Below are 13,233 nucleotides of genomic sequence, written 5' to 3' on the forward strand. Positions count from 1 at the left end.
CTGCAGTCGGTGGAAAGCAGCTCTGGTGCCTGGCTCCAAAAACTGCAGCTGCTTTGCTCTCATATGATCATTATTATATACCGAAAGTCATGAGCAACTTGGACAAAATACTAACTGGCATGCACTGTTATGATAACAGGTGATCACATCTTTAAGGATTCTACCATGTTAACAGCTTGCACTGTTATGTTTGCATGATGGTTGTAGTATTTAGAAGACGTCACCATTCAGTCAGTTATGTAGCCTAGAGAACATTCTACTTATTTGCTCATGACTTAATGTAAAACAGCAGCTACCTTGAATTAGCTGCACAACAAGTATTGACCTTTCAACTCTACATCCTGTGCTTGTTATACATGCCATTATGCTGATTACATAAGTTTGGTAAAGGGCATCACTAATGGTGTAAATCGTTCTCTCTCTCTCTCTCTGCCTCTATCTTTCCTTGTCTTTTGCTGCCTCTTGTTTTCTGTCCCTTCTTCTCATCCTCCTCATCTTTCCTCTTCCACAGGAAAAAGGAACAGGCTACCACAAAGAAGGACAGGGTCACCCACTGCCTGACAATATGTGAAAACATTGTGGCTCAGTCTCTGAGGTAGGCTTTGCTGATTGAACTTTTCAATCAAATTTACATTTAACAGAGTGTATGAAGACAATGACCTAAGCCTAAGTTTGAGTTGGGTTGCATTGAGAGGGCATGACATTTTACCACTTCTGTTGAGGTCTACAACAAGCTATTTTCATTACTAGCCAGGTTTGCCATATATATATATTAATGGTCCCCAGTGGATGATTCCTAATTATTCTCCAAGCAGTTCAGAACTAGTCATGTCAATCATCAATAATTCTTCATGAAGTCTCATCCCATCTCATTAAATCTGATTAACTACCTAGCTACTCCAGGACTAATCTGTGTGTGTATGTATGAGGGAGGGAAAGGCAGGAATTCAGAATAGCCTGTGAAAAGCTTTTGAGTATTTATGTGCATAATGACATTTGCCTCACTTTTCTTCTCTATGGTCCTGGGAGCAGAACGTCTCCAGAGTTTCAGAAACTGCTTGGCATCGCCATGGAAATGTTCCTGCTCTGCAGTGATGACAGCGAATCAGATGTCCGTATGGTAGCCGATGAGTGCCTGAACAAAATCATCAAAGTGAGGAGGACCCTGTATTCCTCCAGCAAGGCTCTTTTCTACGTTGTCCTTTATTTTTTCCTTCAATAATAGGACAATAAGTTTATCATCAGTTCATTTTCAGTTGGTACTCTCTGAGGACATGGTACATTTACAGAATAATGAGCCTTGATCTGGGTTTGCATGATGTGACCAGATGTGTCATCAATCAATTTAAAAAGAATAAAAGATGATATGTGTAATTATCAAAGTATACATCAAAGCATGATTTTTGAATACAAATAAATCAGTTTTTATTGTTGAATGAGCCATGTTGCCCATGATGATTTAATTTTGATATTTATCTTCAGGCGCTGATGGACTCCAACCTGCCTAGACTGCAGCTGGAGCTGTACAAAGAAATTAAAAAGGTAAGGAGATATGTGTTTGTGTTGTAAGTTGATTTTTTATTTTATTTTTATGCAACAGTATTATTCTCACAGACTAATGACCAAGGTTTGACATTTGTGTCATGTAATGTGTGAAAATTAAAACACTTGATGTGTTTTTCATAAGATACTGTACTAGTATGATTAGTAGAATTGTGATATTAGTGTTTGTGTATCTCTGTAGAACGGTGCCTCTCGGAGTCTGAGGGCAGCTTTGTGGCGGTTTGCTGAGCTTGCCCACCTCATCAGACCACAGAAATGCAGGTATACACACAAATGCCTGAAAATGGCTTTTTACTTCATTCACATGACAACCATATTTAAATTACAGTATTCCCAAGTATGGAAATCATACCTGGAGGACAGCCAATTTTGGTGTACATTGTAAACTTACCATCTAAAAATTAGTTGAACTAATTCAAATATGGTTGCCTCCTTACTAAAGTTAAATGTGGTTTTTTTTTTTATTATTAGTTTTGAAGTATTTAACATTGCATGTATCACATTCAGCTATGATTACGGAGAGCAACATCACAGTCTAACTCAGTTTTAAAGGCTTTTTACTACTTTGTTCTGTTTGCATTCTAATCTCTCCCTCCATATCTTGTGGTCCAGACCATACCTGGTCAACTTGTTGCCATGCCTCGCCAGAATCACCAAGCGGCAGGAGGAGACAGTACAGGAGACGCTGGCTGCTGCAATGCCCAAGATCATGGCTGCCTTGGGACACTTCGCAAATGATGGCGAGATCAAGGTATCCACACAAAGCACAAACATAGAAATGGTGTAGTATGGAAATTAAATTGGGGCTTAGATGATTTTTGTTTTCAGAAAATTGTTTTGCTTCATCTTGTGTCTTGGGGTGTTATTGTATTATTATTAAAACAAGCTGAAGAGAGGTTCCCTTTTTCAGAAGTTTATATTTCCCATCTTGGCTCCATAAACACGTCATTTTCAAGGCTTGCTCCCCTCCAGTACTGTCAAAAATATATCATTATCAAATTCTTTTATCTTAAGATTTTTGTAACAAAACTAATTTAACAAAAATAAAATAAAAAAAACACTGCCAAAAAAATTAAATACAGTAACTGGACACCACTTACATGAGGACATATCTGTAAACCCTGAAAGCTTGCTTTCATTGTAGTCCAACCATTTTTGTCCCAGGTGCTGCTGAAGTCTTTTGTGGCCAACCTGAAGTCCAGCTCCCCCACCATCAGACGGACAGCAGCCAGCTCAGCCGTCAGTGTGTGCCAACACTCCAGACGCACCAGCTACTTCTACACCTGGCTCCTTAATGTGCTGCTGGGTAGGACACACACAGACCACACACATACTCTGGACATGCACCTTCTTACCTAGTTTTTACTTAACAGTTAAGCTTATTTCAGCTAACGTATGTGAGCTTGTTTGGTATCAGACTGCTTTAAGCTACAGTACCCAGGCTACAGACATTCAGAAAGGACAAGGAAACACACACCCTGACTTTCTGTCCTTTTCCAGGTCTGCTGGTTCCAGTGGATGAGGAACACCCTAGCCACCTAATTCTGGGGGTGCTGTTAACTCTTCGCTACCTGATGCCTCTGCTGCAGCAGCAAGTCAACACCACCAGCCTCAAAGGAAGCTTTGGAGTCATGAGGAAGGAAGCTGATGTACAGCCAACACCTGGACAACTGCTGCAGGTAGAGAGAAGAGAGTGATTGTGTGGATGTCTGTCTTTGTTTATTAGTTATAGAGTTTTGACTAAATTTTCGTGTGTGTTTGAAGGTGTACGAGCTGACCCTACACTACACACAGCACTGGGATCACAATGTGGTCACAGCGGCTCTGGAGCTCCTGCAGCAGATGTTCAGGACTCCCCCGCCAGAGCTTCTGCACATGCTCATCACTGCTGGCAGCATTTCACACGGCACTGTGTTTCGCCAGGACACTGAGAGCCGTGCACGCTCCGGCAGCATCCTCGAGCTTATTGGTAAACAGTCGGGACTGTGTTCATAAAACTTGTTATCCCTTTTGTACAATGTAATGGTGGCTCTACAGCATTTTTCATAGTCACCTGGTACTTGGAACGCCAATGTTTCTGCTTCAGGTAGCTTTTAATTCATTAACCCTTATTAACTTTGCCATGTAATTAGTCGACCAAACTGTGTTGTTGCTCTACTCTAGTTTCTGCTTTATCTGTGTTCGTGGACTTTTTCTTTGTTTGCTAACTCATTCCTCATTATAATTGTTCTGTTTCCTATGAGTCTTTCTGAGCTTTCTTTTGCTGCCTTTCTATTCCTCACCTGCTCTTTGTACTTCCTGTTTCGTGCCATTTGCAGCGGGGGGAGGGTCTTCCTGCAGTCCACTCCTTCTCAGGAAACAGAGAGGTGACTTGTCTATTTATCTCCTCTGCTCACCTCTACCTTCTTACTGATGTTTCAGTCAGGGTTTGAGCAAATGTACCTTTGGCTGAGTCACCTATGGTGGTTGATTATCCTTCAAATTCTTGATATATTGTTAAGAATGCATAATGTTTACTTTTTCATGTATATATCCAAGAAAATCTGAGGCAGAGTCTGTCTTTTGAATGCACTCAGTTAAAGGTAAATTTGTACCACCAGGGTTTAGTCTCTTCCCTCTCTTCAGCTAGTGTTAGTGCTAATGTTATGTTGACATTAAACCTGTTGTTTTCAGGTAAAATGCTTTCTGGGGAGGAAGATGGGTTGGAGGATGACGCTGAGAGAACAGAGGTCACCACTGGTGCCTTCACAGGTGAGATGCACCCACCAGGAGGCATAATGTAGAGTAAATGGCAACTGTGGCCACTATAGCTCACTTTTAAAACTAGATGGTAAAGCCCCATTCAGCAGTAAAAAATATGCTTTGTGTATGTCTTTCCTTCAGCGTCAGTCGTTGGTGCAGAGGGCTCCTCCACAGCCCAGGTGGACATCATCACCGAGCAGCCACGCTCCTCCCAGCATACTCTGCAGCCTGGCGACTCCGTGGACCTCAGTGCCTCCTCAGAGCAGGGTGGCGGGGAAGGTGGAACATCTGCATCAGACACTCCCGAGTCACCCAACGACAACGAGGAGGAAATGCTGAGTCGTAGCTCCAGCGGCGGGGCCAATATTACTCCAGAGACGGCAGACTACACCACACCAGAGAACACCATGCCGGAGGGAGGGCCCTTAGGAGAAGGCGGGACTCTGCTAGGCACTAATGATCGCTCGCTTCCACCCAGCGACTCCTCCCAGACCACCACAGAGGGACCAGACTCAGCTGTCACCCCTTCGGATGTAGCAGAACTGGTCAGTGTGCCTGTTTGGGCACAATTGAATTTGTTTGGAGAATACAGTGCAGTACTTTACTTCTGTCTATATGTGAGGACAGCATGCTTCCCTAGACACTGAAAGACTTAATTACCATGTAATGCTATAATTAACTATGAACCCTAAAGTCCCTGATGACATAGTTCCCAGTTTAAGAATGATGCTACACTTCATAGAATTAGGATTTGTAGAATGGACAAAATTCTTGCTTCCATTCCTCAAATTTTTTAAGCATTAAATTATCAGTGGTTTTGCGTGCTTTAGCCCATTAACTACAAATTGCATATACTTAAAATTACTGTTAACCATTTCCCAAATCACAGCAGCCTATAATTCTTTCAGTCAATATCTTACTTTACAGTTAGCCATTAGCTTCAGTGCATGCTGTACATTATTAAAATCAACTTTTTGTGAAGCAGGGTGCTTTAGAAACATTCTGACAGTCCATGTTGGGTATAATCTGAAATGGAAGTGATGAAATGTGTATCAGAACTTTAAATATAGACAACTCTCCATTTGAAGACATAGGGTGCTAGTCTTGTTATGGCCTTTTCCTACAGACCTGGTGTCCCATGTAGTTGAAAAGCTTTGGTAACTGGTTGGCTGTTATGTTTAATACATTCAATAAGTAATTAATGGATTACAATATGCAAACCACTTGTATGGTCATTTTTCATGTCTTGTATGGTGCATATACAGTATTTTATAGTAAAACTGTTCCTTAAAATACATGGGAAAAGATATGATATCACACACTTGGTTCAATCACTTGGGTTTTTGGGAGGTAGGTCATGTTAACCTGCTCTCCTCCAGAGACATTTTGGTGTGAGATTGTCCATTCTAACAATTCTACCTCTATGGTCTTGCCCCCTCTCCTTTATCCTTCTCCCCACTTCGTCGCAGTCGCGCACTCCATTGCCGCGGGTGATTGAGCCATCCCCTCCTTCACCAACTTCCACCGAGGGTCCCGATGCCACAGACAGCGACTCTTCTGTCTGCACTGCTTCCTCTTCCTCTTCGTCTTCTTCTTTCTCTTTCTCCTCCTCTTCCTCCTTCTATGCCACCTCCTCCTCTAGCACTAGTGACAAGGTCAGCCAATTGGACACTTTGAACAGAGTGGGAGGGGCTTGCTTGTCTGGAAACATTTGGCTTTCTTCATTCTTTCTCCTTTCGTTCGCTTGTTCGTCACAACCCATGCACAGAATTTGCCCTGCTTATTGCTATCTTTCCCCTCTTGTTGTCATTGACGATACATCATGCCCCGTCTTCTTTTCCTTGTTTCCAGTGATTCCCTCCCAAAAATGAGATGCTTTTGAAAGACGTTTGTGAAAACAAGCAATCCCAACATCCCATTTTGATGGCTTGCAGTGAAGAGTTCAAAGTAGAGGCATGAAGACCATCTGTTCCTTCAGATTTGGTTCGCTCTACCTTTTTCAAGAGGCTGTGACAGGCTTTTGTTCCAGCGGAGGCCAAACCTGGAGAAACAATTACTTAAAATTCTTGGATTAAGAGTACTTATACATCTTGCTAGGAAAAACTAGTTATCTGTAAAATGTTGTGTGTATCTCATGTAGTTTACCTGGTAAAAATAGTACCTGCTTACTTGATCTAAGAGGAATTAATTTCAGAGTTTATTAGTTTGGATCAAAAGCTTGCTCTTCCTCTGGTGGATTGTGGCAACCACAATTGTAGAGTTCTCAAGCCTGTAATTTTTCCTGTGTGTAGTTGATTTGCTGTAAATTGTGTTGACCCAAGCATGATTCAGTATTTTTAAAAGGGCAGCGTTTGTTTGACTTGCAACTTTAGTCGTTGTTTGTTATGCTGTGTCTTTGTCCTCAATCCAGCAAATCTAACTCAATAATGAATGAGTCAGAACTAGTTAGGCATCCTATGCATGCGGTTGCATTTCCTAATTTGTTGAATTTGGTGTTTCTGTAAAATAAGTTTAGTTCCCCTCTGGACATGTTTGCTCTGTGTGTCTGTGCATAAGGTGCTGGATGGCAGTGAGAGCCAGTACTCTGGGATGCAGATTGGAACCCTACAGGATGAAGAAGATGAAGGAGCAGCACCTGCCACCCAAGAAGAACCCCCAGAGCCATTCCTGCAGTCAGCACTGGGTATGTTTGTGTGCACATTTGTGCACACACATAAACACAGAAACACTGGTTTGAACTGAAGACAGGTTCTGCTTATTGATATAAAGCTTTGATTATGCTTATTGTTTCCACGTGTGTTTGTGTGCAGCTCTGAGCAAGCCTCATCTTTTCGAAGGCCGAGGTCACAACCGGCAGGGTTCAGACAGCAGTGTGGACCGCTTCATACCAAAGGACGAACCTGCTGAACCCGAACCTGACAACAAGGTAAAGACACACCATGCCAGTATTACGCACTGGAAGGTAAAGGAAGCAGAATTTATTTTGTGTCTGTCTCTAACTTAACTGCCTGCTTCTTAGCCATCACGGATAAAGGGTCCAATTGGACATTATACAGACCAGGGGGTGGAGCCACTGGTGCACTGTGTAAGGCTTCTTGCTGCTTCCTTCCTGCTGACAGGACAAAAGAATGGTGAGTGTTATCAAAATATACCAAAGGTGTGTTTTAAAAAAATAAAAATAAAAATCATCCTATCTGTCTAAAAATAGAATTATATGAGTCTAAATAAGTAGATGCTAAAGTTTGAGCAACTGTTAAACTGTGTCAGTTTTCCATAATGTAATAGTTATGTTTATTGGTTAGTTTGATCTATGCAAGATCATATGGCTATGATGAAAGCCTTAACAAATAACTTAAAAGCTGCATATGTTCATAAGGGTAACTCCATGGTTGTCTAATAATTAATGAATTTTAGTGACACTACTATGAAAGAAAACCTTGAACTTTATTATCACAGAACAATATTTTAAACAAGGAACAAGACTGAGACACAATCTCAACACAATGTTGTTGTTTTTTTCTTGTTTTATCTGACATCATTGTGTGTGTGTGTGTGTGTGTGTGTGTGTGTGCGCATATGTCAATCTTTGCTGTGCCATGGTTTTCCAGGTCTGACCCCTGACAAGGAGGTGCGAGTGAGCGTCAAGGCTCTGGCCGTCAGTTGTGTTGGGGCAGCAGCAGCACTGCATCCTGAAGCCTTCTTTAATTCCCTCTACCTGGAGCCGCTGGACGGCATTCCAGTAGAAGGTAGGGGCATAAAACATGACAATTCTATTTAGATGATGTGTGACATTTGAAGATGTCAGTATTAACAAAAGGTCTACATTGGGGTTAAAGTTTATGGACAAAACTAATATTGCAATTATAATCACTCAGCTCATCCCACTGAGTCAAAGGGTTTTATTAATAATTCAGTAGAACAACATCATACAATTTTCAATGGGAAAATAAATCATGTATTTAGAGGCCCTGCACACCCACACACGTGTTTCCGCTTATTCAGGCTTATAGTGCTGCGTCCCATTTACCTCGGAAGTCAGAGCTGGGAATGACTTCAAATTCATTTTTTAGCTAACTGTAGTATTTTAGAGTTTTGATGCACCTGTGAATTGTTGCAGTTAAAAATAACTTTAATAATAACTTTAATATTTTTTCACAGCAGACATTTTTAATTGTCATAGTAGGAAAGCGCAGGTGTTACAAATAACATTAACACTGGCTCTGTTCTATTCAAGTGTCCCAGTTAGTAATGACAGAGAGCCAGCATGCACAATACCAGGATCCTGAAACTGAAGCACCTAAATGGAATTCAGCCATCATTAATTTTATTTACACCTGTGCTTTTTCTACTGTGACATGTCAAAATATCAGTTACAAAATGCATTCATTGACAATGGTGTTTGTGTGTCTTTAGCACTGTTTTTGACCCTGCTCACTTTCTCTTTCCCATTGCAGAGCAGCAGTATATCAGTGACATGCTAGGCCTCATTGACCATGGGGACCCCCAGATCAGGGGGGCCACAGCCATCCTCTGTGCAGCCATCATACAAGCAGCACTCACCAAAACACGTTACAACATACACACCTGGCTGGCCAGTGTGCAGAGTGCAACAGGTTAGTGTGTGTGGGGGGTATTTGTACAGGTGTGTCTGTCTTGGTGCTGACATTTTGAAATCTTGGATAGTATTTAATAGTTCTCTCTCGCCTGTCTGTCCTGTTGCTCTCCAGGTAACCCTCTGTCTCTGGTGGACTTGGTGCCTTTGCTCCGAAAAACTCTGAAAGATGAATCCTCCGTTACCTGCAAGCTGGCTTGCTCTGCTGTGAGGGTAAGACAGATCTGAGTGTGTCGGTAATTTGTGCTCCTTGTGTGTGTGTTTGTGAGTCTGACCTTTTTTTTTTATTTGTGTTTCAGCACTGCATCATGACTGTGTGCAGCAGTACCCTGAGTGAACTCGGCCTGCAGTTGGTGATAGACCTGCTTGCTCTGAGGGACTCATCCTATTGGCTTGTTCGTACTGAGCTCTTGGAGACCCTGGCTGAGATGGACTTCCGGTAAGATAAATTGTCTTTTTTTGTGTGTGTGTGTGTGTTACTGGAGCTACTTGCTAAGGCACCTTGCTGTCACACAGATGGACTGCACTTTCAAAATCACTATATCCTACACATTAACAATGTCTGTAGATACAGTGTCTTATTTTTAAAAACAAAAAAAGGCAACATAGCTCAATGTTTCATGTATTGCCTATTAAAGATATGCACTCTTTCCTCTTTTAGGTTAGTTAATTTCCTGGAGAGGAAAACGGAGACTTTACACAAAGGGGATCATCACTACACTGGGGTAAGTTCTCCATTCTACCTTCCTTGTAGTCTTGCTGTGGAAATGCATATCTTTGTTTTTCACAAACACATGCAGGGTTCAACTTGAGTTACTGAAACTGTGGTCCCTAATCTGTCCACATTCCTCTCTATCTAGCGGCTGCGGCTGCAGGAAAGAGTCCTGAATGATGTAGTCATCCGTCTGTTGGGAGATGACGACCCCAGAGTCCGGCACGTGGCAGCCTCTGCTGTCAGCAGGTACTCTCTCTTCTCATACTGTATTATCTGTCATACATCTTGTACAAACTGGACATAACTGTTGACAAGCACTCTTTGATTTGATTTTAGTACATTTATTAAAACTGTATTTGTTTTTTCCCCGCAAGTGTCTCCCTTCTTATTCTCCTCTAACCCTTCCCTCATGTCTCTGTGCCTCTCTCTACCAGGCTGGTTCCCAGGTTGTTCTATGACTGTGACCAGGGTCAAGTGGACCCAGTAGTGGCTATTGCCCGGGACCAGTGTTCAGTCTACCTGCAGCTGCTGATGCATGAGACACAACCCCCCTCCCAGTTCACAGTTAGCACAATCACAAGGTATGAGCACACACAGACACACACTCCTTTGGTGTCATATCTCATAGGCTGCTTTGAGTGATTAGAAATTACTTTTAACTTCTTTTTGTTTTTTAAGTTTGTGGTTCAATTACAAAGCTCATGACAAAATCACAGAACACGATCTTTGAGGAACTCAGCTCTGCTCTTTCCTCTGTCTGTCAGGACGTACAGAGGCTTCAACTTGTCCAACACTGTGTCTGATGTCACATTGGAGAACAATCTGTCCAGAGTCGTTACTGCTGTCTCCCATGCTTTCACCTCTTCTACCTCCAGAGCCCTAACTGTGAGCTTTCAGACACGCATATCGCTTTACCTTTTTTTTTTTTTTTTTTTTTTTTTTTGCGTTCTGTATAATGCATTTCTGGTGTGTGTTTTTGTATGATAACATGTTAAAGTACCATTCCTTTGTCTGTTTCTCTGCAGTTTGGCTGCTGTGAGGCCTTGTGCTTCCTGGCTTTAAGTTTTCCAGTATGCACTTGGAGCACAGGCTGGCACTGCGGCTATGTTAGCTCCAGTAGCAGCTTTTCTTCCCGCTCTAGTCTCAACCGCAGCAGGGGCAGGGCCCTTAGGTTTGTGCACCCTCTCTCTCATGAATTTTTACCTGTACATTTAATATCATCCTAGTTCCATAATCTGCCACACTATTTCATGCTAGACAACACACTACTTTTGCCCGTTAATTCCGCTTTCTCTATACACACCTGATTATCTATTCTGTCCTTGTCTCTCTGTTCTGCAGTTTGTCACAGCCCAGCGGTGCTCCAGCCTCTTCAACCACTTCCTCATCTGCACCCGACACTGAGCGGAGGACTCTGACGGTGGGAATGGCCAACATGGTCCTCTCCTTACTCTCCTCTGCCTGGTTTCCACTTGATCTCTCTGCACACCAGGATGCACTTTTGCTTTCTGGCAATCTGCTTGCTGGTGGGTTGTATGCATACAAATTTAACCTGACCATGCTGTTCATGTAACTTGAAATTATACTGTATTTGCAAACATACCACCATTCACTCACACAAAACTTTCAGGAAAACGCAGTAACCTGTTACTGATTAGCTAGTCTCTTAATAATATTCCCAGCTGTGGCTCCTAAATGCATGCACAACCCCTTGGCTGGAGAGGAAGAAGGCAGCAATGGTAGCACGAACACCAGTGGCCCAAATAAGATGGAGGAACCTTGGGCAGGGCTGTCGGAGCGCTACCTGGTAGCCATGGTGGAGCAGCTCTTCTCCCACCTACTGAAGGTCCTGAACATCTGTGCCCATGTGCTGGATGACACACCACCTGGACCAGCAGTTAAGGTAACTGACTATGAGCCAATCAAACCAAATAACACAAAGACTCTATGAACAAAGTGATTATTTGTAAGCCACATTTTACTGGCATTTATCTGCTTGTGACTAAAAGTTGGATCCACAGGAAGGCCATTGTATTTAGTTCACTTTTTGTACTCTTGTAGGCAACCCTCCCCTCCCTGAGCAACACCCCTTCCCTCAGTCCCATCCGCAGAAAAGGCAAGGAGAAGGAGGCTGCCGAGCCCAGTGCTGCCCCTATGAGCCCAAAGAAAAGCAATGAGGTCAACACAGGTACATGCACACCTGACTATGAACTAGCACAGGTACAGATGATGTCTGACGTATCTGTGAATATTTAATAAATTCAATGTTATGCTTTTTGTGAGCAGGCAGGCCAGCAGACAGCACGGGGTCAACGGCCATAAACAAATCTACCACCCTTGGCAACTTCTACCACCTGCCACCCTACCTCAAACTCTATGATGTCCTCAAAGCTACACATGCCAACTACAAGGTCAGAACACTCAACCATTTTAAACAATCGTAACAGAAATGTGTTTTACAAGTTTTAGTAGCCCAAATGGTGGTTGATGGTGGTGTTAATTGTGTTAATCTCCTAGGTGACACTGGACCTCCACAGTAGCCAGGAGAAGTTTGGAGGTTTCCTGCGTGCCACACTAGATGTTCTGTCTCAGCTATTGGAGCTGGCCACACTACATGACATCAGCAAGGTAAAGATGACATCAGCTCTATTGGAAATCAGACATTATTAAAGTGTTTATTAGTGGGAGCAGGAAGGAGGAGGTTCTGGATGATTGGACTCGATGGAGGCAAATGAAATGAATTACTTTCATTCATGTAGGCTGATGTAAAACCACTCTTGTTCACATTGACTGTAATCAAACAGTAGAATAAAATGATGTACTATATTTTGTCAGTGTGTGGAGGAAATCTTGGGCTACCTCAAGTCCTGCTTCTCCAGAGAACCAACCATGGCTACTGTTTGTGTACAACAGGTCAGTAATCTGCGTGTTTATGTGTCTGATTGTAGATTTTGTTTTTTGTATTGTTTCATTTATTGTGTGTGGCAGTCTTAATGGTTCCAGCACTGAGCAGTGTGCTGCAACCGGTGCGACTCCACACAGAGTGAGGCTGGTTCCTGCCGACAGGGCCTGTAAAGGCATTGGGTTCCCTGTGCGATGGTTCCATACAGCTCATCTATATACACACACATAGTAATGTACTAGCTGGATGTCATCTTGCCTGTGCCTTTTAGACACAAGAAATGTTAACTGTGAGAGAAACTGGATAGGATCAGCATTGGAGATCATAAAGGATGATGTAATTCTCTGCATTGCATAACAGTGAATAAAGTTTGTGTTGAAATGTTTTACAGAAACGCCTCCTAGAACAGAAATTGGAGGAATTTCTTTTTCTTAACCCCCCCCATATGTTAAAATATATATTTGCATTAAGCACAGACAGACAATCTGACTGATATTAGAATTAACAAAAGGTGTGGTTTGTCAAAAAACAGTAGGTCATGTCCCCTTCAGTAATTACTCTTGCAGAGACATTAGCCCTCACAAAGAAAAGAGTCCCATTCTCAAGACCAAAGTCACTAAATCACAAAATATAAACAATCAGACATATTTTAAGATAGAAAAAGGTTGTCCAACACTAAGACAAACATTAGGTTGTTGA

At 42.4% G+C, this 13,233-nt stretch overlaps 1 protein-coding gene and 1 non-coding gene across 11 annotated transcripts in view; both read left to right on the forward strand.

Annotated features, from left to right (window-relative positions):
• The window catches only part of htt (huntingtin), a 32,477-nt gene that overhangs the window by 1,509 nt on the left and 17,735 nt on the right, over positions 1–13,233 (forward strand). For 5 of the 10 annotated variants that reach the window (XM_044190520.1, XM_044190512.1, XM_044190518.1 and 2 more), the window contains exons 2-30: positions 512–595; positions 1,021–1,153; positions 1,483–1,542; positions 1,745–1,824; positions 2,176–2,314; positions 2,728–2,869; positions 3,064–3,242; positions 3,328–3,532; positions 3,882–3,929; positions 4,237–4,314; positions 4,447–4,850; positions 6,862–6,988; positions 7,116–7,231; positions 7,325–7,436; positions 7,914–8,051; positions 8,760–8,918; positions 9,033–9,130; positions 9,217–9,356; positions 9,579–9,642; positions 9,778–9,878; positions 10,067–10,213; positions 10,397–10,517; positions 10,658–10,803; positions 10,974–11,158; positions 11,315–11,535; positions 11,694–11,820; positions 11,919–12,043; positions 12,150–12,260; positions 12,468–12,545. In XM_044190520.1, the coding sequence (XP_044046455.1) occupies positions 512–595; positions 1,021–1,153; positions 1,483–1,542; positions 1,745–1,824; positions 2,176–2,314; positions 2,728–2,869; positions 3,064–3,242; positions 3,328–3,532; positions 3,882–3,929; positions 4,237–4,314; positions 4,447–4,850; positions 6,862–6,988; positions 7,116–7,231; positions 7,325–7,436; positions 7,914–8,051; positions 8,760–8,918; positions 9,033–9,130; positions 9,217–9,356; positions 9,579–9,642; positions 9,778–9,878; positions 10,067–10,213; positions 10,397–10,517; positions 10,658–10,803; positions 10,974–11,158; positions 11,315–11,535; positions 11,694–11,820; positions 11,919–12,043; positions 12,150–12,260; positions 12,468–12,545 (3,868 nt within the window). The remainder of the gene's footprint in view (positions 1–511; positions 596–1,020; positions 1,154–1,482; positions 1,543–1,744; positions 1,825–2,175; positions 2,315–2,727; positions 2,870–3,063; positions 3,243–3,327; positions 3,533–3,881; positions 3,930–4,236; positions 4,315–4,446; positions 4,851–6,861; positions 6,989–7,115; positions 7,232–7,324; positions 7,437–7,913; positions 8,052–8,759; positions 8,919–9,032; positions 9,131–9,216; positions 9,357–9,578; positions 9,643–9,777; positions 9,879–10,066; positions 10,214–10,396; positions 10,518–10,657; positions 10,804–10,973; positions 11,159–11,314; positions 11,536–11,693; positions 11,821–11,918; positions 12,044–12,149; positions 12,261–12,467; positions 12,546–13,233) is intronic. The other 5 variants (XM_044190515.1, XM_044190521.1, XM_044190514.1 and 2 more) reach the window with 3 other exon arrangements.
• On the forward strand, positions 12,614–12,743 carry LOC122874149. Its single transcript, XR_006377575.1, has one exon.

This window comes from Siniperca chuatsi, linkage group LG3 (assembly GCF_020085105.1).
Source record: "Siniperca chuatsi isolate FFG_IHB_CAS linkage group LG3, ASM2008510v1, whole genome shotgun sequence".
Lineage (NCBI taxonomy): Eukaryota > Metazoa > Chordata > Actinopteri > Centrarchiformes > Sinipercidae > Siniperca > Siniperca chuatsi.